Raw genomic sequence first — 24,730 nt, 5'->3', positions numbered from 1 at the left:
CAAGGGAAGTAATAGTGCCACTCTATTCTGCTTTGGTCAGGCCTCAACTGGAATATTGTGTCCAGTTTTGGGAAACACAATTCAAAAAGGCCGTTGAGAAACTGGAGCTGGTGAAGGGTCTGGAAACCATGAAGCCCTATGAGGAGAGCTAAGTATGTTTAGCCTGGAGAAGAGAAGGCTAAGAGATGATAGGATATCTCTGTTTAAATACTTAAAGGGATGTCACATTGAGGAGAGAGCAAGCTTGTTTTCTGCTGCTCCAGGGAATAGGACACAGTGGAGCAATGGAGGCAAGGTACAGGAAAAGAGATTCCAGCTCAACATTAGGAACTTCCTGAGAGTAAGGGCTGTTTGACAGTGGAACACACTCCTTCCTCGGAGATTATGGTGGAGTCTCCTTCCTTAGAGGTCTTTAAACAGAGGCTGGATGGCCATCTGTTGAGGATGCTTTGATTGAAAGTTCCTGCATGGCAGAAGAAGGGGGTTGGACTGGATCAGGGCCCTTGGAGTCTCTTCCAACTCTAGGATTCTATGATTCTAGGATGGTTGGAGACTACAGTCCGCCTTCTGTATCGGCAGACTTGCCATCCATGGATTTAACCATCCAAGGACGGTGAGCCCCCATTTTTCTTAATGGCACAGCCGCATGAGCAGCCACATGCGTGCAGCTCCACCACTCGCTAAAATGAGACTTGAGCATGTGTGAATGATGGTATCCATGGGGAGGGTCCAGATACGGAGGTCTGACTGTATAATTTCACTGTTCTGTCGTGTGTTGCTCATGTTCTCCACCTTGCTTTCCCTTGTGCCCAAGATACATCCGCATACACACATCCCATGCGCTAACTGGGAACGGGATAGAGTATTTGAAAACATTGAAAAACGTGCTTCCTGAGTGTCACAAAATGTTGATAAGAAGAACCCTGGAATAGCAAATATCTTCTTTGTCTGGAACTTACTGTATATACTCATGTATAAGTCTAGAGATTTTAGTCAACAAATTGGCCCAAAGAACAGAGTTGACTTATCCATGGGTAATGTAAGAACTGTACTTTAATTCTAATAGTAATAATAATAAAAAAGCAACCATCGTCTGGTGAAAGGCAAGAATATAATCTGTCCTGGAAGCACTGATCTCCTTCTATTCCCTCATCCATCCAGCCTTTAGTATGAATACATAAGGTTATGCCTGCTGGAATTTTGTAAGTTCTGCGGCATCGTTCTCCTTTGCTTTGCTCTTTATATCCTTTGTTATATGCCCCTAAATTTTACCCTCGGCTTATCCATGGGTCATATCAAAATTCATAACTTTGGCCCCCAAAATGTATGCATGAGGTTGTCTTATAGTTGAGTATATACAGTATTCAGTGCAGGATGCACATGATGCTTTGTCTCCCGCAACTTGGAGGAAGAATAACACTGGAGTTTATCAGACAAGGGGAATTGGAAGTATAATCCAATAGCAATCTGAACGCAATCATGGGGTTTAACGTTATTGCGTGATAACCCCCTACACACAAATTCGGGCAATGGGAAGTCAGTCCAAGCGCAGTCATGGGGTTTCACGTTATTGCGTCATAGACTGCCACACACAAATTCGGGCAACGGCATGCTGTTTTGGGGCAATGGGAAGCCAGTTCGAATGCAATGAGCATTCACGTAATTTCGCTAAACTAGGGACTTTACATAAATGCATTCTGGCCCCACTTTCTTTTCATTCGAAATTAAGAGAAATTCCTCACGTGTGATAAACTCCATTGTTACTCCGCTTTGATTTTTCCTAAGTTTCAGCATCAATGAGGTGGAAACAGCAGCAGACGCCCAGTTCTGCATTGCTGGGCAATAAGAGGCCGCACCTCAGGTGGAGTTAGCAACACCTGGATGGATGCACCTGGGAGTAAGAGAACAGAAGCCAGGTTGCAAAAGAATCCCTTATACTCTTCTCCCTTGTTGTCATTTTAGGTATTTATTTATCACAATATTTATAATCCCATCATATATCCAAAGATCAGCTAACGATAAAATAAATTTAAATCCATAAACAAATTAAAAATATATCAAATAGTATATTTGATATATACAGTTAAAACCATTTTATTTAGTACAGGCATAGAACATATGGCGCCTGGATAAAATCAGTTAGGCTTTAAGGCTTTAATAAAAAGACAGGTTTTAACTTGGCATTGAAATGATGTCGATTTTGACCATTAGATAAGTATATATTAGTGTAAACTGTTTTTAAAGCCCACTGTTTTGGAGTTATTTTAATGGTAAGTCATTACGTGATCATTTCGTTGTTTTCTGATTTTAGATTGCACGCCGCAGGTAGGTTTTTCTCTTGTTTGATGACTATGTAAAGTGCCACGTAAAATTTACTGTGCTATATAAGTAAACAACAACAACAACAATAATAATAAATGATGCCAAGCCTTTTGCAAGATGGCTGGCAGGAGGAGAGTGAAATCCTCTGGGCACCTTTGCAGTGATGTATTTCAGACAGAGGCTGGATGCCCAACCTTTTTAATACCTCACCAATTCCCTCATAAGTCTATGCAGGATCAATAAATCTACATTTTGAAGATAACTGGGAATGTATAGACTCTGAACACATTCCTTCCTTGGAGTGTAATGGAGTCTCCTTCCTTAGAGGTCTTTAAACAAAGTTGGATGGCCATCTGTCAATGGAGATGCTTTGATTGAGAGTTCCTGCATGGCAGAATGGGGTTGGACTGGATGGCCTTTGCGGTCTCTTCCAACTCTACGATTCTATGATTCTGTGGTAATTCAGGAAGGATATTTATTCTATATTTAAAATATTCTATATTTAAAAACGGCTGGTAAATAACAAGATACGGAATAAGATGTATAGACATCTCTATTATGAACAGATAGGGGAGGAATGCAGAAATAAGTGTAAAAGAAACCAACAAAACAGGAATAACAACTGAAAGAGGTGGAATAAAGAAATATGTTGTTGTATGTGTGTGTATATATATATATATATATATATATATATATATATATATATGCTCTTTACTTATTGATATCCCACAGAACAGAAATTAGGAAAGGGAGATGTAAGACGAATAATACATAGGAGTTGGCACTTTACTATCTATTGTATACATAAGGGCATGCTATATTTATTTTTGTTTGCTAATGTGCTGGTTTAGTTTTTGTATTGCTTGACCGATTCGTGTTTTTTCCACAGACATAAACACACACACACACGATGGAGAAAAACTAATAAAAGTGACCTATTAAAAAAGGTCTATACAGGATAAGATGCATGCACCATTCGACTGACTTACCACAAGCATCACATTCCATGACTGTGTTCTTCAAGAAGGTGATCTCCTTGATCTAGGAGAAATCGCAAAGAAACAAATGGGAAAGCAAGTTTATAGCTTCTGGTGAACGGGTTTCAAATACACACAAAAAGTTGTCTTCTGCCAATGAACTCTGCAAATGGTCAAGGGCCTGTTGCAGCTTCCCTGTGAGGAAAGGTTGCAATGTTTAGAGCCTCTTAGAAAAAAAGGACAGAATGGAAAGAAAGGAGGAACATGAATGATAGAGATGTAGACAATGGAAACCAATGGTGACTCCAATATTGGTGTTTTTCCGGATTCGTGGGGGTGGTCCAGAGCAGATCTCCTGCGAGTCAGAAGGGACGACTGTATATTCCCATGCCTCCTACAGGATGTTTGAGGTCATTTGAGGTGCATTAGGGGCTCTGAGAGCCCCAAAACTGGGTCTCACACTGCAATAAACCCCCAAGATATAGCCATGTTAGTTTGTAAAACCAGTATTCAGAGAGATCTTGTAGCGTGTAGCACTCACTCACTCCCCTCCCCTAACCTCAGTATGCCTTTATGTGTGATGTCCAGCTTCTCCTGGTGACTGACGACTGAAAGAAAGACGTTGAGCGTGACTTTAATCTACTTCCTCAACTCACACTATGATCAATTCCAGAACTATCCCACAAGTATCCTGTTGTTGGCAATGAACAGACAGTAGCGCTATGAGAATATACATTTCCATGCAGGTTTGCAATCGCGCTATAACAACAAACCAGTAACGCTACAATGGTGCTTTAGCATTCCGCAACTGAAAGACGCTTTCCATTTCTAGATTGTGAAAAATTATTCTGGGAGTTTACACAATAGTGCAATTGCATCATTGTTAGCTTCCGCACATGTGCAATGGTGCAAATAAAGCGTTATTGGCAAGCCGTTCCCGGAGTTTCCCCGTCAATATGATATTAGGGTGCTCAACAATGGCTCCTTTTCATCCTGGAGAGAAGTGACCAGTGGGGAGTCCAGTGGGGCTCTGTCCTGGGCCCAGGGCTATTCAACATCTTTATCAAGGACTTGGAGGACAGAATTGGGGGAATACTTATCAAATTTGCAGATGACACCAAATTAGGAGGAATAGCTAATACTCCAGAGGACAGGATCAAGATTCAAAATGACCTGAACAGACTAGAAAGCTGGGCCAAAGCTAACAAAAAGAAATTTAACACGGAGAAATGTAAGGTACTGAACTTAGGGCAGAAAAATGAAATGCATAGATATAGGATGGGGGACACCTGGCTTGAGGAGACTTATACGTGTGAAAGGGATCTTGGAATCCAAATAGACCACAAATTGAACATGAGTCAACAGTGTGATGCAGCAGCTAACAAGGCCAATGCAATTTTAGGCTGCATCAATAAAAGTATAGTGTCTAGATCAAGGGAAGTACAGTGCACCTGTGTTATATGCGGGCGCATTTTACATGGATTCCAGTATATGCTGGAAGCCACAACAGAAGTGAGGGAGGTGTGCGCCAGAAGCATGTGCCCTGTATGCCACCACCACGCCTCCGCAGGCACAAGCCCCACTCATTTGAATGAGGCTTGAACATCCATGTTTTTCCTTTACGCGGGAGGATCCAGAAAGGATCCCCTGCGTAAGGGAAGGGCAGACTGTAATAGTGCCCCTCTATTCTGCTCTGGTCAGGCCCCACCGGGAATATTGTGTCCAGTTCTGGGCCCCACAATTAAAAAAGGCCATTGAGAAACTGGAGCCATGTGTCCAAAGGAGGGTGACTAAAATGGTGAAGGGTCTGGAAACCATCTCCTATGAGGAACGACATAGGGAGGTGGGGATGTTTAGCCTAGAGAAGAGAAGGTTAGGAGGTGATATGATAGCTCTGTTTAAATACTTGAAGGGATGTCATACTGAGGAGGGAGCAAGCTTGTTTTCTGCTGCTCCAAAGAATAGGATCCAATGGAGCAATGGATGCAAGCTCCAGGAAAAGAGATTCCACCTAAACATTAGGAACTTCCTGAGGGTAAGGGCTGTTCAACAGTGGAACACACTCCTTCCTCGGAGATTATGGTGGAGTCTCCTTCCTTGGAGGTCTTTAAACAGAGGTTGGATGGCCATCTGTCAACGGGGATGCTTTGATTGAGAGTTCCTGCATGGCAGAATGGGGTTGGACTGGATGACCCTTGCGGTCTCTTCCAACTCTATGCTTCTATGATTCTTGGTTATTCACAAGAGAAGTACTGGATGAGCACGACATCATGTGAAAATCTTTGCACAATAACGACGAGCGAGTACCATTTTTCTCCCGTTTTATAACACTGTGTGATCATCTAAGTCTCCAAAAGCTGATGCTGCCAACGTCTCCTGAGTTAGTCTCAAAGGTGCTACAGGATCTCTGTACATACTGGGATAAAGGTGGTATACAATAAATAAATAAATACATTAACAGCCCAGCAACTGAACATGGCCCACGGTTTCATCACCCCATTGGGGAAAGTTACTTTTTTTTAGCTAACAACACCCAGAAGCCTCCAGTCGGCACGACCGCTGGCCACAAAAAGCCGCTTGATCATGGGAGTCATTGACCAAAAAGCTAACTTTTCCCAGCTCCGATGATTTGGGTTTGCCTGTTTTCGACACAAGGGAGGTACTCATCTCTGCTGGCAGAGAGCAGGAGGACTGCAAAGAGCCATAGCAATGTGGCGCACAACTAAAGAATCGCCAAGGGTTTGTGAGGCCGAGTTTGGGTTTGTTTGTATTTTTAAAGGCATTTAATTGAATCCAGAGCTTGTTGTAAACCTGGTCAACGCAGCCCTCTGAAAAGTGGAGATTTTCCTTCTTCTGCCAAAGTCATATTATGGGTGGGAGGGGAGAAGAAGGAAGGTTTGTACATTGCAAAGGAAATGAGCAGCACCTTTGTGCCACAAAGCAAAGCATGTTCCAAGCCTTCTTTTAGAGGAGGGAAATGCATAAAAAAGGATTTTTCTTAAATGTCAAAGAAGAAAAAGAGTACAGTTGCAAGTCAATGGGGAAGTCAGGGGAGTTGTTTATGAGATCCCCTTATTTCTGGGAAAGGGGTTATGTCCTGCTTTTCCACCAAGGAAATTAAGGTTGTGTATATGGCTCTCCTCCCCAGGCACTGGGTTTTATTGTCACAACAGCCCTGTGAGGTAGATCAGGCTGAGAGACTGACTGACGCAAGGTCAGCTTCTGAGTCTCAAGGTTCAGGATCGAACAAATCCCAGCCTTGCATTCTAACCACTATTTATCACAGACTTTGGAGGGCATTCACACTCAGTTTTTTAGTCTCAAGGAGATGCAGATCGCCACACTGATGCATATCGGGATCACTGTTCCCATTATGTTTCGGGTTTACGAATCAATCCGAGTCATTTTAACCCTTGTGATATTCATACATGCCATCGTTTCGGGATTAAAATGGATCCACCTCCGTTCCCTTGAACGATATGGAATGATCCAAATCAATTCGGAAGTGTATTCACACTGCCAAAGATGCGGACCAATGTGGATCCGTCAGGAAAACTCAGGAAATAACATGGTATCGAATATCCCAGGTTAAGTGGGGGTTTTTGGTAGCCTACTACTCCTGAGGCTATGGCTCCCATTTAGCATCTCATATAATTTGGACCAGGAAGGCCATCCTTAAATTATTAATGTTTATGGAACATGGCCCTTCCAGTTTTGGCTGCAGAAAAAAAGAACTTCGTAACCTCTTCTGTTACCTTTTCCCCCCAGTATCTTCTAGCAAATATATAAGATACCATTCTAAAGCTCTACTTGGGAACTTCCTTTAAAGAGGTGCAACTAGTCTTAATCTGTCACCATTATAAAATGTACAGAAAAAGAGTACATGGGATAAAGATTCTCCTAATCCCTCCCCACAAGGGCTTATGCGATCCCTGTGCTCAGTTCGCTGAAAACGTCCCTCTAATACAGAAGAAAGGAATCATTGGCACTGGAGATGATCAGACGGGGGACGTGACGTCCTTTTCTCATCCTTATAGCGTGACCATGAAAAGATTTTCATACGATGTCACGCTTATCCTGTCAGCATCCCGTCATTAACCTTCAAATGACCACAATCACGCGAAAGACTTTCACATACCATCAAGCTTAACCTGTCATTGCCCTGATATTGAAGTGGAATTGTCCCATCCTTGCCCTTCATTTTGTATTAACCAAAGAACACATTAATGTAATTCCACTTCACTGTCAGTTTAATGACAGGATCAATGTAAATATGTGAATGTCTTTCGCACAGTCGCTGTCATAGACAGGATAAATACGGGATTTGCTCTGTTCCCGGGTCTGATGATCTTTGTTGTTCCTGCTAAATTGGCATAGTTGGGAGTATGAATCTTGGATTATTCTTCTTGGGCGACTAAAATGGTGAAGGGCCTGGAAACCATGAATCCCTATGAGGAATGACTTAGGGAGCTGGGGATGTTTAGCCTGGAGAAGAGAAGGTTAAGAGGTGATATGATAGCCCTGTTTAAATACTTGAAAGGATGTCATATTGAGGAAGGAGCAAGCTTGTTTTCTGCTGCTCCAGAGAACAGGATCCGGAACAATGGATGCAAGCTCCAGGAAAAGAGATTCCAGCTCAACATTAGGAGGAACTTCCTGACAGTAAAAGCTTAAAAGCTTTTCGACAGTGGAACACACTCCTTCCTTGGAGATTTTGGTGGAGTCTCCTTCCTTGGAAGTCTTTAAGCAGAGGATGGATGGGTGTCTGTCAATGGGAATGCTTTGACTGAGAGTTCCTGCATGACAGAATGGGGTTGGACTGGATGGCCCTTGCAGTCTCTTCCAACTCTACGATTCTATGATTCCAAGTCCCGGCCCTGTAAGGAGTCTATAACACTCTCTTCCCAAATGCAAGATGCAGAAGAGGTTGCCTTGCGAATGGATGAAATCGGTCTGCCAGAAAATGTTGGAGGGTATGAAGGTATGGGGGGAAGCCAAGCAAGAGCTGGGTGGAGAGGAATAAAAGCCTCATGGTCAACTTCCAGAGCCCTCCCCACTCACACCAAGTTTGTCCTGGCACCACGACGTTGTCTGCTTTTCCAGTTTAGCTGGCAAGGAGGGCAGCAACCCGGGCGGAAGAAAGAGAGACTGGAATGTGGTGTTACACAAGAGGCAGCCGGACAAAGCAGACTCTGGCAGGTCCAAGGACAAAACCGCCTCCTGGAAAGTGCCCAAATGACTGCAGATGTTGTGTTTGTGTGTGTGCCTTCAAGGCACCCATTGACTTACGGTGACCCCATGAATTTCATGGGGTTTTCTTAGGCAAGAAATCCTCAGAGGTGGTTTTGCCATTTCCTTCCTCTTAAATACAGAGCTACTGTCAGCCCTCCACATTCGCAACTTGGACTTTTGCGGATTTGATTATTCACGGATTTGACCAATCTCTAGGAATCTCTAGGTCCTCCAGCTCAACTCTATGGGCAATGTCTGCAGAAACCAAGCTGGAGGGCCTAGAAATTCCTAGAGAGAACACTTCACTAAGCATTTGTAGGTCCTCCAGTGCAAGTCTATGGACAACTTCTGGCAGATGTTGAGCATTAGAGTTGCACTGGAGGGCCTACAAATGCCTAAAAAGGGTTTTTTTTTAAATTTGCGTTTTTCCCCACATTCATGGCTCTTGTGTCCCTAACCCTAGAAAATGTGCAGCCCCAAAAAGCTAGACCTATAATCTCACTTGCCATGTACACATTTTTAATAAACAAAAAATAACAGACAAAGAAAGGTAAGATGAAAATCTATTGCTTTTCCTTCTATTCTGCTTAGTATCCATAATGCTTTTTGAATCCTTTCTTACAGAAGAGATACCTGACGTTGATGCTAGAACAGACCTGCTGAATGAATGGGAATTTGCTAAGTCAACACTTATTTAAATTCTGTTTGTGCAATGAGTTTAAGCTAATTACAACTAACAATTAGATTTAGGCCTTTGCACTTTTAACTGGTTGAAAGAATTTTTAGGCTTCACTGTGCTACAAATTGATGTTTAAGGGGATTACTACATGTGTTTATTATATCAAAATTTTTCTTTGTGCGTATGAAATCCTACAATCCTTTTCCTGGACCATGGACAGGGCGATATATTTTTAACCAGAAAAATGAAACCTTGGCAGACACGAGAGGATGTTGGATCTAAGCAAAACCTATACACAGGGCAGTCAGTTGTGCGCTTAAAATAGAGCAAATCAGCAAAATAAAACCTACTCTGTGAAGAGCTGGACTCTTAAGTCAAAAATACTGTGTTTGTGGAGTGCTGATTTAAGACAGGTAAATAAATAAAGGTCCAGTACTCAAATGGCATTTACAAAACTCATACAGGCATATCCAACTGGTAAGAGATTTTGAAGCAGGAGAGAAATGCTTGTGTGCCACATGAAGCATACAGCAGTTCTACTGGCTGCCAGTCCATTCTGGGCTCAGTTCAAAGTGCTGGTTTTGACCTATAAAGCCCTACGCTGCTCAGGTCCAGATTATTTGAAGGACCGTATTATTGCTTATGAACTAAGCCCATGCTGTGAGATCGGCTGGGAAGTCCCTTGTCTTTCTCCCGTTGCCCTCAGCGCTATACCTGGCAGGAACACTGGAGAGACAGGGCCTTCTCAGTGGTGGCCCCCAGGACCTGGAACTTGCCTCCCAGAGAAGTTAGATGGGCACCCTCCATCCTCCATCTTCCATGTTCTCTGTAGATTGTAGATTGTCAAGACTTTTCTGTTTCGACAGGCCTTTGAAGACTGATTGTACAAGGCTTGGCCTAAAGAATGTGCTGAATTATATATGTCGTAACTATGGCCAACTGATTGGAAACCATCCATATACATCCCCATCCACAAAAAGGGAGACACAAAAGACTGCTGCAACTATAGGACCATAGCACTAATCTTCCATGCAAGCAAAATCATGCTCAAAATTCTGCAACATAGACTCCAACCATAAATGGAGAGAGAGATCTCAGGAAAGGCAGAGGCACCAGGGACCACACTGCAAACATACAATGGCTAATGGAGCACACCAGGGAATGCTAAAAGAAAATCAGCATGTGCTTTATAGATTATAGCAAAGCCTTTGACTGCATAGATCATGAAAGGCTATGAAACGCCTTTAAAGACATGGGAGTGAAAACACATCTAATAGTCCTGATGAGGAATCTGTACTATCAGAACAGAACATGGAGAAACAGAATGGTTCCCGATTGGCAAAGGGGTCAGATAAGGCTGCATCTTATCATCCTACCTGTTTAACTTATAGGCAGAACATCTTGTAAGAAAAGCATGCCTGGACATTGAAGAAGGAGGAGTGAAAATAGGAGGAAGGAATATCAACAATGTAAAGTATGCAGATGACACTATACTACTAACAGAAAGCCTCAAAGACCTGGAACAACTACTAAGAAAGTCCAAGGAAGAAAGTGTAAAAGCAGGCTTACTGTTGAACATAAAGAAAACAAAGATAATGACCATGGAGAATCTACGCAAATTCAACCTCGACAATTAGGAAATAGAAACAGTAAAGGAATTTACATATCTGGGATTGAACATTGATAGAAACGAGGACTGCAGCCAGGAAATCAGAAGAAGATTAAGAATGGGGAGAGCAGCTATGAATGAACCAGATCCAAATCCTAAAATGCAAAGATATATACTTGCGCACAAAAGTCAGAATCGTACAAGCCACTGTATCCCCTGTTGCCATGGATGGATGTGAGAGAGGGACAGTTAAGAAACAAGATAGAAAGAAAATAAATTCATTGGGGATGTGCGGCTGGAGAAGAGGGCTGAGGATGCCATGGACAGCCAAAAGGACAACTAAATGGGTCTTAGAGCAGATCAAGCCATAAATTCCCTTGGAAGCCAGGATGACAAAACCGAGGCTGTTGTACTTTGGACACATCATGAAAAGGGAGGACTCACTGGAAAAAAACAATAATGCTAGGAAAGGTGGAGGGAAGTAGAAAGAGAGGAAGGTTGCATGCTAAATGGACGGACTCTATTAAGGAGATCATAGATATGAATGTACAGGAACTAAGCAGAGTAATGGAGGCAGGGGCTCTTGGAGATGTCCAGAGTTGAGATCCGCTCGAGAGCAGTTAACAACAACAACAAATGTTTATTGTGCTGGGTTTCCAGTGCTTCGATGGCTTTAACTGGTTTTAATGTTTTGATCGTTTAATCACTTTATAACTTTTTGTATCTTGTGAATTTTAAGCTATTTTTTAAAAAGCTGTTGTAAGCCACATTGCGTCAGAGCTGGGGGAAAAGCAGGGTGGTATTATTGTTACTATTTGTTGACTGCGGGATATGCGTGCAAAGAGGTATTTCCAACACAAAGAGAGACACGAGGCCGTTTTTTCTTACCTGCTGTTTCAGCAATTCTGTGATTTCTCTCAGCACCTGGTTTGTCTCTCTCATCTCTGACAACATTTGGGGTGAAAAGTCTCCTCCTGCAATGAAACAAATGCCAGGTCTTAGGGGATGAGAGAACAAATCCCCTTCTGTGTCTTATGTAACTTCTGCCGACTTAGAAAAAGATGCCCCTATTTTTCTGCTTTTTCCATCCCTCTTCACTGTGAGTTGGAACAGTAGCCTAAACTCTTTTCTAGGATCAGTTTGTAGAGAGATCTTGTTGCACCTTTGAGACTAGCTAAAGAAAAAAGTTGGCAGCGTTAGCTTTCATAGATTTCAGTCTACTTCCTCAGATGCATTTGACCAAATAGAGTCAAGTTTACAAAAGCTCCAATTGCCAATTTCTTTCTTTAATAAGTCTCTCAAAGGTGCTACAAGAGCTTTCAACATACCGATTCTCCCAATTAACACGGCGGTAGGTTGAATTCTAGGATTGCCAACTTCTTTACCTCCACCAGGGCTCCTGTGCCGTCCTAACAGCGGTGAAGCCAGCAGAAATTAAACATCAATTTTTGTTTTACACCGCAAGCATCATCGTAGCAGGGAGAAACTATCCTGCAGATTGTCTGACACGCCACACGGCTATGAAAAAGCTGCAGGAGTTTCCCCAGTTTGGAAAGCTGACCACCTTACTCAATCTTCTCCTGTTGTAGTATCACCTTTCTTCCAAAGTCTCTGACCAGGCCAACTCCATTCTGCCATGCAGGAACTCACAATCAAAGCACTCCTGACAGATGGCCATCCAGCCTCTGTTAAAAAACCTCCATAGAAGGAGACTCCATCATTCTCCAAGGCAGCGTCTTCTACTGTCAAACAGCTCTTACTGTCAGGATGTTCTTCTTAGTGTTTAGCTGGTATCTCTTTTCCTGTAGCTTTAATCATTGCTAGTCCTAGTCTCTGGAGCAGCAGAAAACAAGCTTGCTCCCTCCTCAACATGACATCCCTTCAAAGATTCAAACATGGCTATCATGTCACCTCTTAACCTTCGCCAGGCTAAACATATGCAACTTCCTAAGCTGCTCTTCATAGGCATGGTTTCCAGACCTTTCCCCATTTTGGTTGTCCTTTGCTGGACATGTTCCAGCTTGTTAATATCCCTCTTGAACTAGAAGTGGACACAGTATTCCATGTGAGGTCTGACCAAAGCAGAATAGAATGGCACTATTATGTCCCTTGATCTAGACATTACACTTTCCTCCTCATTGGAACGGTTTGAAATTGTGCCTTCAGTATTTAACTTTTAAGACATGTCCATCCCTCATGGACTCCCTTCTCTTTTAGTATTCCTGACCATGGGATCATCCCCCTGTATTTCCTTAAGTTTACTCAAATCAGCTTTCTTAAAATCTGGAATGCATGTCTGACTATGCTTGGCTTCTCCTTTCTGCTGTAATACAACCTCCAAGAGAACATGATCACGCTCATCTAAAGATCCTGCCACTTCCACTCCATTAACCAGACCGTCACTGTTAGTTAGGATCAGATCAAAAATAACAAATCCCCTAGTTTGGGAAGTCGAAGGCTTTCATTGCCAGCATCCATAGTTTTTTGTGGGTTTTTCGGGCAATGTGGCCACGCTCTAGAAGAGTTTCTTCCTGACGTTTTGCCAGCATCTGTGGCTTTGGCATCTTCAGCAGAGAATGCTGGCATGGAAGAAAGTTGGGTATATATATACTCCTGACTTCCCAGGGTCACACAGTATATACATACCAAACTCCTTTCCAGGCAAGCATTCTCTGAAGATGACAGCCACAGATGCTGGCGAAACATCAGGAATAAACTCTTCTAGAACATGGCCACAGAGCCCCCAAAACCCACCAAAAACCTATAAATCCCCTAGTTGCTTCTTCCATCTTCTGGACACCTGCAAAAGGCAAGTGAGAAATTCGTTGGACCTTACATTTTGGCAGAGTGTACAGAGATCTGGCAGCACCTTTGAGATCAACTAAAGAAAGAAGTTGGCAGCATGAGCTTTCGTAGACTTAAGTCTACGAAAGTTCATGCCGCCAACGTCTCCCTTTCATTTAGTCCCAAAGGTGCTACCACATCTCTCTACATACTGGTTCTTCAGACTAACACGGCTATATCTTTGCATTTTTGGCAGAGTTTGACTTCAAAACAATATCAGGATAGTCAAAATCCCCTATTACTACTGCATCTCTCCTTCCTTGGAGGTCTTTAAACAGAGGCTGGATGGCCATCTGCCAGGGATGCTTTGACTGAGAGTTCCTGCATGGCAGAAAGGGGTTGGACTGGATGACCTTTGCGGTCTCTTCCAACTCTAGGATTCTATGAAATTCTATGAATGTGTGGTCATCTGTTGCAGGAAGGGATCATCCAAGTCCTCAGTTTGTCTTGAAGGTCTATAGTACACCCCATCACTACATCCCTGTTGTTTCTCTCCCTCTTAATCTTTACCCAGATGCTTTCAACCTTTCAGGTAACACTACTGTCACCTGTAGACTTCAGCCTTCAAAAATCTGCCATTTACAGGTTGTTGTTTTTTAAAACAGACAAAAAACCAAAAAACAGGTGGGATCAAAATATGTAACTTTTCCTCCAAGGAGCTCAAAGGAGGTAATGCTCCAAAGTATCCTTGGTGAGAATTAGAGCTGTATATACTCAAAGTCCAATAGCTACACCACACTAGCTCTCACTATCTGCTTCGGATTTAAATGCTTCTTTCGTATCTTTCTTCTCAAATTTGGATTCATTGGGGAGGTGTGTTGATGTGAAGATTTTCCAAGGATGTGTCGCCTATAATTTCTCCAGTTGCCATGTGCCATAGCACTATAAACAGTATTAACAACAGTTACATAAAAACCACCATTGAGATCATCACGCCAAATCCATCTTCAGCGCCACCATTCTTCAACAGCTGGACATCGGATTTGGGGAGGGGAACACCCAAAAACCTAAATGCAGCGCGCAAAAGTTAATCTCACCATAAGAGTATGTGATTCTTTAAAAAAGAAATTGCTTCGGGGCATAAAGCGCTGGAATTAGAGCCCCCAATATTTAGAAATATGTTAACCCTTACCTGGGTAGAGGGAATATTAGTTCTTCAGATTCAAGGTTTATCACCGAAAGCGACACAGAAGTAGAAGTCATTTGTTTATGATATTTATATGTCGCATCCCAGACCACAAGTGCCGCCGAAGCAATGCGCAGCACATAAAAGCATACAACACAGTACTGAGATTTTCAAAACTTGTAGAACATTAAAAATTAAAACCATCTTTGAAAACTTTAGTTATCCTTTAGGATATCCTTAGAGCCTTAGATATTCTTTTAAAACAAACCTGAAGAGTTATCAACAATGTCCCCAACGTTAAAACACCTACCATTTAGAGAAGGTATTTGTCAACAACCAAAAAACCAGATGGGATAAAAATTGTCCCAACCAATGTATTGCTTTTATGTCAATTACAGTTTTTGCAAACAAGGCGGTTTGGTGGGTACTCAACATCAACATTTCACCTCTTGTAAGGATGCTTCTTTTTGGCTCTCGGAGTTTGGGTACCGTGGAAAATGTTTGATTCTGCATCCACAAATACTTTTGAAGACATGGGCCTTTTTCCTAATCCACAATACATGGGGATTTTCATGGAGGGGGGTTAGAAGAAACCCCAAATGAATGCACCGAATGGACTTTAAAAACAGTCCCTGGGCAATCGGAGAAAACAGTCATCTTCTCACCTGGATCTCTGATGTTTTTGATTCGTTTCCCATAAAGACAACACTGGTTTGCGCTAAGATCTAATGTTTTAAATAGAACAGAAATCAAGATGATCCTAATCTTTTGATCGGAATCCAAAGTTGTGAGACTTGTTACTTTTTTGATTGCTTGTTATACTATGTACATGTTTGCCTATTTACAATAAAATACATATATTATAAAAAAATCCACTCCTTGGGTGATTATTAATCAGAATTTTAATTCAATAGAACCAAGAAAAATACTAGATGTTTATAAGGGAGAACAGATTCCAAAAGTTAGATCATTCCCTATGCAAAGTTTCTGGAGTTTTAGACCATCAGGGACTGAGATCATATCCAAAAATCTAGGTATCAATGGCCTGTTACAGACTGCCAAAATAAAGCTGCTTCGGGTCTCTTTGGAGGTATGCTATTTAAATGACGCATGGGTCCTAAGAGTCCGGAGGTCGCACCAAAGCCACACTCCATTCTTAAACACTGGAGTGCAGCTTTGGTGCATCTTCCGGATTCTTAGGATGCATACATCATTTAAAGAGCATACCTCCAAAGAGACCCGAAGCAGCTTTATTTTGGCAGTCTGTAACAGGCGAATATATATTTGGATAATATAGTGTGTTTCAAGCCAAGTCACTTGTTGTAGTGGTTTAATTTGATGATGATCAAATCATCACAATCATCATATCATATCATTTGTTGCCATCATAAATACATGCGAGTCTTCCTCTGACTGTCTGAGAGCGAACAAACCTGGGAAGGTAAATCGGGGATGTGATATGTGTTACTAGGTATTGTATGTCGAACTGATTTTACTGCAAGCCACTTTGATTGTTGTTAATAGAAAAGCGGGATAGAAATAAATTATTATTATTATTATTTATTAATTAATTATAAGGCAATTGGATTAACTTACCTCTTCCGCCGGGCATCTGGCTGGATGCATAACAGCAGAGGCTGAGTAGAAAAATCAAACTTGGAGTAGCAGTCATTCTGAGATCCTGAGGATGTGCGGAGTAAGTGACCATCCACCTTTTAAAGCTCTTCGGGGTTTTTATTCTAAGCCAGGGGGAAAACTGTTGACCTGAAAGCCTTGCCTCCGCTTTTGCGGTTTGCTCTTTATGAAGCCGCACATTCCTCCCTCTGAAGTTTTTTATTCTCTCGGACGCCGGAGGAGACGTCACTCCTGGCTTGGCAGAAAGGGAGAGAAATTAAAGTTATAAAAATAAACAGGATGAGTAAATCGTTGGGAGGACTCCTTACGGTGCCCATGGCTTTTTTGAATTGCTGGCGCAGAGATCGGCAGGAAAAAATTGAGAATTAAAGCAGATTAATTTGTAATGCAGCATTTCCTTTACATTTTTCCCCCACCTCTGTGAAATCTTTGGCTTACGGACCTAGCCATCTTTTGCTCATATTACTCCCAGGTTAGCATTGCTTTCCCATTTCTTCTTCCTTGGGCCACATTTAGATCGAAAGCTATTTGGGGCAGACAGCTTTCTTTCTTTCTTTCTTTCAGTCATTGGTGGGCCACTTGCAGTCTCCATAATTTTGTTGGGCCACAACTCCTCATGCCTAACCCTAATACTAATAAAAGAAGCTGATCTGCAATCCATCAACATGGGTTTTGCAACATTTTATTTTATTACAATCAACGGACCAAACGTCAACAAATAGCAATGACATACAATAATGGTTAATACTTAAAATTTCACTTATAACATTATATTAAAAAGACAAAGAGGGAAAAGTAAAATGAAATAAAATAGGATAATTATAAATGCATGGAATCATTATAAAATTTTAAACAGACTAATGAGTATTATAACATTTTAAGAGACTATCTTAGGTCTGCAGACCATAGCCGCTGGGCAAAAGCTGGCCGCCCTTATTGTTATTGTTGGGCATTGGTCTGCGAGCAAATAAGGTACATAAAATTCGTCAGTTCTTATGGGATACTAAGAATTGGATAAATAAATATAGGACGATAACCATTATAAAAAGGACAACACAACAATACATGACCAATAGTCGCCACTGAACCAGTTCCATGTGGGCATATATGTACTTCATAGGGAATTTTTTTGTATCTCCCTTCCAATAAGGCTGACGGTAGGACATTGCATTTTGCTTAAGGTAAATGCTATCCTGTATTTTGGAAGAGTTAGAAGACTCAGTAGTTAACAAAAATGCATTACCATTGTCTCTAAAATCAGAGCATGCAGAGGCTGCTTTAACATGTTGTTGCAGTTCCTTATCTATTATTCGTTGGTGTATTTCCTGTTTTGCTTTATTATAGCGCATTGCCAAAACGGTAGTATATGAAAAACCCAATTGGGCCAGTTTCTCATTCAGAGTTTTATTCCATCTGGAAAGAAACCCATCAAACATTATCAATGGGGCTAATCCTACTGAAGTGAACAGCAATTTGAGCCAAAAATTAAACTTAAGTACCCACGCCTGTGATCCGACTGTCATTTGACCTGTCTCCAAGTACAGGATTGCATTAGGCACACACCTTGGAAGTACAAGAATGGATCTCCAAAATTTGGTTTGTGTAGTTTCCATTAAATCAAAATGAGTATAAGCACACCATTGCGCCCCATAAAACATCTGGGCCAGAGCCTTCCTATTAAAAACCTGGATGGCTGAGGGAATATATTGACCTCTTTTAGTTTAAAAAAAAGGATGTGAGTGATTTAATATTTCTTTGAGCATTTGCTGTGGCATTTATAGGGTTACAAACATCCCACATGGATCCCCCTTAAAAGCAACATGTGCTCGAGTGTGCATTTGGCACACGCCTTGTTAATGGTGGGACTGCAGCCCCCAGTGCTTTTTAAAAAACTGTTTTTGGACACAACCCAAAGCTGCGGTCCAAAAAAAAAGTGTTGTTGCTGTGTCCCTTCAAGTCATTCCTGACTTATGATGATTAAGTCTGACTATGCCAAACTTGTCATGGGGTTTTCTTGGCCAGATTTGTTCAGAGGGAGTTTGCCGTTGCCTTCCTCTGAGGCAGAGAGTGTGACTCGCCCAAGGTTAGCCACTGAATTTCTGCAGCCAAGTGGGGATTCGAACCCACGTCCAACACTCAAGCCACTACTCTTCCCAGGCTTCCCAATCTCCCCGAACATGGCACCTTCGGTAGCAATGGTCTTCAGGGTGTGATCTGGGGAAATCTGTGAACATTTCCTAGTGCAGTCATCCCTCCATAGTGACAGAGAAGTTTATCAGAGAAGGGGAATTGGAAGTATAATCCAATAGCAATCTGAACGCAATTATGGGGTTTAACGTTATTGCGTGATAGACCACCACACGCAATTTCGGGCAATGGGAAGTCCGTCCGAACACAACCACGGGGTTTCACATTATTGCGTGAGAGGTGATCACACACAATTTTGGGCAATGGCAAGCTATTTTCAGGCAATGGGAAGTCAGTTTGGATGCAATTCGAATTCACGTAACTGCGCTAAACTAGCGACTTTAAGTGAATGCGTTCTGGGCCCACTTTCTTTTCATTCGAAATTAAAAGAGAAATTCCTCCTATGTGATAAACTCCAGAGTTTGCATCCACAGATTCAACCACCCACTGTTTGAATATATATATTTATATTTTATTAATTGGACTATTTCTTGCACTAGCAAAAACGGAAATGGCCCCAAATGGGAGCTTAGTGGACTCGACTGTGGAATGTGATGTTGATGGATAAAATTTGATTCCTTACATCAGAGTAATGCTTGTTGTTTTTAACTGGAAGGGAAATGGTCTTTATTTTTACAATATATCAATGGAATGATGGCTCCATGCCCTCCACCTGCAAAACATCTCAATTGTTGGTCTGAAACTTTGATAAGCGAATAACTCTATTGTGAAGTCAAAGGCTTTCATGGCCAGCATCCATAGTTTTCTGTGGGTATTTCGGGCTCTGTGGACATATTCTAGAGAGAGTTTATTCCTGACGTTTCACCTGGCTAAACATCAGGAATAAACTCTTCTAGAACATGGCCACAGAGCCTGAAAAACCCACAAAAGACTAATAACTCCATTATTTCTTATTCTCTGTAATAGCATCTGGTTGTTGGCTTCAGGTTTAACCTTGTAATCCACATTTTCAACTTGATTTTTGTAGTTATAATGTAAAAAAAAGAAAACAACAGATCTCTATCTCTATTTATCTATTTGTACATTCCCAAAAACCAGGCCTTGAATCTGCTGTTTAAATATGGAACACCATTTCACTCTGCCATGGTATATAATGGGACTTGAGCATCCCCGAATTTTGGACACCTGTGTGTCCTCCTTGCAAAAATGACATACAAGGCCAGAAGGGAATAGAAGCATCGAAACAATGGAATTGAACCAGCCAACAAACCAAAAGCTCAGCATTAACCCTATAATGGTCATTAATCCTATTATGTCTCAAGTTATAGATCTTGTCCCTATTCCAACAAGAACAACAACTCTGATAGATCAAACCAAAACCCTGGGCAGCCCTATGTCCTGCTTTCAATAAGGAGCTAGATACTCTGATTCTAAGACCATAGGCAAGCCGTGAAAACTATAACACTCCCCTATTCCTTGACATTAGGAATCCGAGATAGACTGCTCCTGTGTGTAGAGGATCCCTTATAATGTTGTAATAGCCTTCTCAAGAGGAGCCCTGCTGGATCAAACCAAAGGCTGATTGAGTCCTGTTTCAAATACTGGACAGCCAGATGTAAAGGACAGGAAAGAGGAGTTTCTTACTTTCAAAGTGCTTTTTGTAGAAGCCTAGAAGCCGCTAACCAGTGCTTAGCAGATGATTTTGTTGTTGTGTGCCGTCAAGTTGTTTCCAGCCTATGGCGACCCTATCATGGGGTTTTCTTGGCAAGATTTGGTCAGAGGTGGTTTGCCTCAAGGGTCATCCAGTCCAAACCCATTCTGCCATGCAGGAACTCTCAATCAAAGCATCCCCAACAGATGGCCATCCAGACTCTTTCTGAAAACCTCCAAAGAAGGAGACTCTCCTATTCTCCGAGAAAGGAGTGTGTTCCACTGTTAAACAGCCCTACTGTCATTCCTCCGAATGTTGAGCTGGAATCTCTTTTCCTGGAGCTTGCATCCAGTGCTCCATTGGGTCCTGTTCTCTGGAGCAGCAGAAAACAAGCTTACTCCCTCTTCAATGTGACACCCCTTCAAGTATTTAAACAGGGCTATCATATCACCTCTTAACCTTCTCTTCTCCAGGCTAAACATCTCCAGCTCCCTAAGTTGTTCCTTCTGGGAGCTGAAGTCCAAAACATCTGGAAAAAAGAGAGTTTGGGAATAGATGGCTCGATTCATATTTGTTATAATTAATAAAAACACTCTCTGCACCGCAGAGGAAGGCAAAAGAAAAACCCCTCTGAGTAAAGCTTGCCAAGACAAACTCGGTGATACCTTTTGTGGCCTTAGGGTTGGCCATAAGTCAGAAACAACTGGAAGGCATGCAACAACAGTCCTGCAAGGTTGCTCCGACCGTCTTAAACTGAGAAGGTGCAGGAAATGAAAGCCCCTTACTATCTTACATGATCCAGGGCCTGTATGAATGGGCTGGGAAGAACATGTCCAAGAATTATTATGTTTTTAAAGCGCCTCGCTTCAAAAGAAGTCTCTACATATTTTTCATAGATGTGGCTACATATCTGAAAAGGCTGCTTGTCAAGGGCAGGGAAGGGGAAACCATGAAGGGCAAGACGGAACGAAGCGGAAAGAACAGGGACAAGAGCCTCTTGTGAGTCCAAGGCGACAGGAATTCCCATTAGCAAGCCAGAGTTTGGAATACGTTGAAACAGGCATCCATACATATGGAAGAGCCAACCCCAAAGGCCAGCGTGGTTTTTTACATAAAAAGGTTAAGAGCTGGAAATGGTCAATCCTATGCCAGGAAGAAAATGAGTGTGTTTTTCTTAGAATCGTAGAATCACAGAGTTGGAAGAGACCCCAAGGGCCATCCAAGCCAACCCCATTCTGCCATGCAGGAACTCACAACCAAAGCACTCCCGACAGAAAGCCATCCAGCCTCTGTTTAAAGCCTTCCAAAGAAGGAGGCTCCACCACTCTTTGCGGGAGCATCTTCCGCTGTCAAGCAGCCCTTACTGTGAGAAAGTTCTTCCTAATGTTGAGTTGGAATCTGCTTTCGCAGAGCTTGCATCCATTGCTCAGGACTATGTCCCATTCTCTGGAGCAGCAGAAAACAAGCTTGCTCCATCCTCCAATATGGCATCCCTTCAAGTATTTAAACAGGGCTATCATATCACCTCTTAACCCTCTCTTCTCCAGGCTAAACATACCTAGCTCCCTAAGTTGCTCCTCATAGTTTTTGAGATCCTTCACCATTCTGGTTGCCTTCCTTTGGATATGCTCCAGTTTCTCAAAGTCCTTTTTCCATTGTGGTGCCCAGAACTGGTCATAGTATTCCAAGTGGGGCCTGACCAAAGCAGAATAGAGTGGCACTGTTACTTCCCTTGATCTAGACACTATACAGTGTGCCCTTGGCTTCCGTTCCAGATCCCGCCCCTGCGTAAGCCAAATACTGCATATGTTCAAGCCCCATTCTTTCGAATAGGACGCTCTATGCAAGTTTGAGTGTATGATCAAACCCGCGTATAGCACGCCTGCATATGACGCGGGCACACTGTACTTCTATTGATGCAACCTAAAATTGCATTGGCCTTTTTAGCTGCTGCATCGCACTGTTGACTCATGTTCAGCTTGTGGTCTACTTGGACTCCTAGATCCCTTTCACGCATAGTTTCACTCAGCCAGATGTCCCCCATCCTATATCTGTGCATTTCATTTTTTTCTGTCGAAATGCAGTACCTTACATTTCTCCCTGTTGAAATTCATTTTGTTAGTGCATCCAAGAATTAATACCATTTCTACTGTATAACCCATCACACCTAATTCCCAACATTTTTATGGCATGCAGGCTGTTTATGCAACTCCTGACCAGGCTTTCCAGAGGCATTTAGCTGCTGAAAGAAGAATACTGGGCTTGGTGGGTATCTTTTGGCCAGTGTGAGGAGTTTATCAGACAAGAGGAATTGGAAGTATAATCCGATGGCAATCTGAATGCAATCATGGGGTTTCAGGTTATTGCGTGATAGACGCCACACGCAAATTCGGGCAATGGCATGCTATTTTCGGGCAATGGGAAGCCAGTTCGAATGCAATGAGTATTCACATAATTGCACAAAACTAGCAACTTTAACTAGCGTTCTGGCCCCACTTTCTTTTCATTTCAATTTAAGAGAAATTCCTCCCATTTGATAAACTCCTGAGTGTTGGTTTGGCAAGTGCTGGTGTAGTGTTTGAGTGTTGTGTTAATTGCTTGAGTTGGAGTGGGTGGCAGGGGCAAAAAAACCCCGGCACCAATAGCCTCCAGGCCCTACCCAAATCTTGAAGGCCAGATGCCTCTGAATGGGACAAGCCAAATTATCTTGGTGGTCAAACTCCAGGAATCGGCAACATTGGATGCGCTGTCCATGTTTGCAAAACAGCAAACAATATAAGGAAAAGTGGGGGGAAATAGAGGAGTTATGGTCTTAGAATGATAACAATTCGCTTTGAGAACAAATGACAAATAAGGAGACACGCATTCATGCAACATGGATCTGGAAAAATACTAATGAAATAATGTTTTGGAGGAAATCCACAATGGATAAAAAAGGAAAGGGAAAAGCAAAGTCAAGGAAAGACTCATCTTTATGTAATTACTGTACCTACTTTTGTAATGTAGATTGTACATGTATTACATATTGTACATTGTTATAATTTGGTAGAATTTTTATTTACTGTATTGATTGATATCGATTGAAAGAAACGTATTGTGGTGGCCGACAACCTCCTTACGGAGACAGGAGGATGTGGCCTTACTCCCCTAGGTTGCCAACTTACTCCACCAGCATAGCTCCTCAGCTGCTAGGAAATAAAGAAAACGTGGGATGGATTAAGGTGTATGTGCACAGTTGGGCAAAACTTCCCCTGCTAAGTTGCCTGTATGGAAAGAGTAAGGCAGGAGCGGTCAACTTCAGAGGGTCCAGGGGGGCAATATTTCTCCCCTAGGGCTGATCACAAGCTGCGACAGCCCCCCAAATGGGTAAAAATAAAGAAAATGAATGCTGACAATGGTCAGACTCTTTTGGGTGAGTGTGGGGTTGCCCCTGTTTTAAAGAAAACCTGCAATTTCTGGAGACTCAAACAGCTACACCTAGGAGCCCCGGAAGCCAAAACAAAACGGAGGGTCATGGGAATTGATGCGGGGGGAACACCAGGGCCACAGCAGACATGCATGTCACACTAAACAACACCGCATTGAATGCGAAGTAGCCTGGGAATAGGAGTTGTGAATTCCCTAGTTCACTGAATTTACTTAAGTGTGGATTGACGCATGATTGCGTTTGGAGTGCCAGCGAATGATAACCTTTTGCACAATAACGTGAATACGCATGATTGTATTTGGGATGACACTGGATTATACTTCCAATTTCAGTCGTGTGATATCGTCCTCAGAGAATAGAAAATTCAATTTTCGGCTTTTTGTTTGTTTGATATCGGGGCAAAACCCAGCATTAGGGCCAGAAGCAACCTACAAGCCACATATAGCCCACATAAGCTCTAAGACGGTGGTTAGATCAATGTGTTCAATAAAGAAAGGAACTCAATGGTTAATGTCTGTTTATAGGATAGCAAAAATATTTACATTACGGAAAGCTTGCAGGACGATGCGCAGACCAGTTTAGTATTTACGGCTAACAAGTTGCCATTTTTCTCTCAAAGGAACGAAAGCATAGCAGCGCCACCTCCACATACAAAAAAACTGAGGGTATGCGAGGACAACTAACAGCGATAGCGAATGACGAGAGCTGAACTAATGAGGACAGTTTTGAACAAGCAAGGAAATATTTCCAAGCAAATGTTTTCTTATGGAGGACTTTCAATAAGTCTCCCGAAACAGACAAATGTGAGTGATCTCTATGGACGTTATCAGACAAGGGAAATTGGAAGTATAATCCAATGGCAATCCGAACACAATCATGGGGTTTTACGTTATTGCGTGATACACTACTACACGCAATTTCGGGCAATGGGAAGTCAGTCTGAACGCAATCATGGGGTTTTATGTTATTGCGTGATAGACTGCCACACACAAATTCAGGCAACGGCATGCTATTTTCGGGCACTAGGGAGCCAGTTCGAATGCAATGCGCATTCACGTAATTGCGCTAAACTAGCTACTT

General features: G+C 42.3%; 1 protein-coding gene across 1 annotated transcript in view; it reads right to left on the bottom strand.

The window, feature by feature from the left end:
- The window catches only part of LOC121916618 (cartilage oligomeric matrix protein), a 37,541-nt gene extending 20,576 nt beyond the window's left edge, over positions 1 to 16,965 (bottom strand). Inside the window, 4 exon segments of the mRNA XM_042441910.1 lie at positions 3,312 to 3,363; positions 11,708 to 11,793; positions 16,386 to 16,655; positions 16,867 to 16,965. Coding sequence (XP_042297844.1) covers positions 3,312 to 3,363; positions 11,708 to 11,793; positions 16,386 to 16,655; positions 16,867 to 16,885 — 427 coding nt within the window. The 5' untranslated portion in view covers positions 16,886 to 16,965.
- Between the last annotated feature and the right edge of the window lie 7,765 nt (positions 16,966 to 24,730).

The sequence above is a fragment of the Sceloporus undulatus genome, chromosome 10, assembly GCF_019175285.1.
Source record: "Sceloporus undulatus isolate JIND9_A2432 ecotype Alabama chromosome 10, SceUnd_v1.1, whole genome shotgun sequence".
Lineage (NCBI taxonomy): Eukaryota > Metazoa > Chordata > Lepidosauria > Squamata > Phrynosomatidae > Sceloporus > Sceloporus undulatus.
Note: the sequence above shows the minus strand (reverse complement) of the source record. Positions and strands in the feature narration are given on the sequence as shown.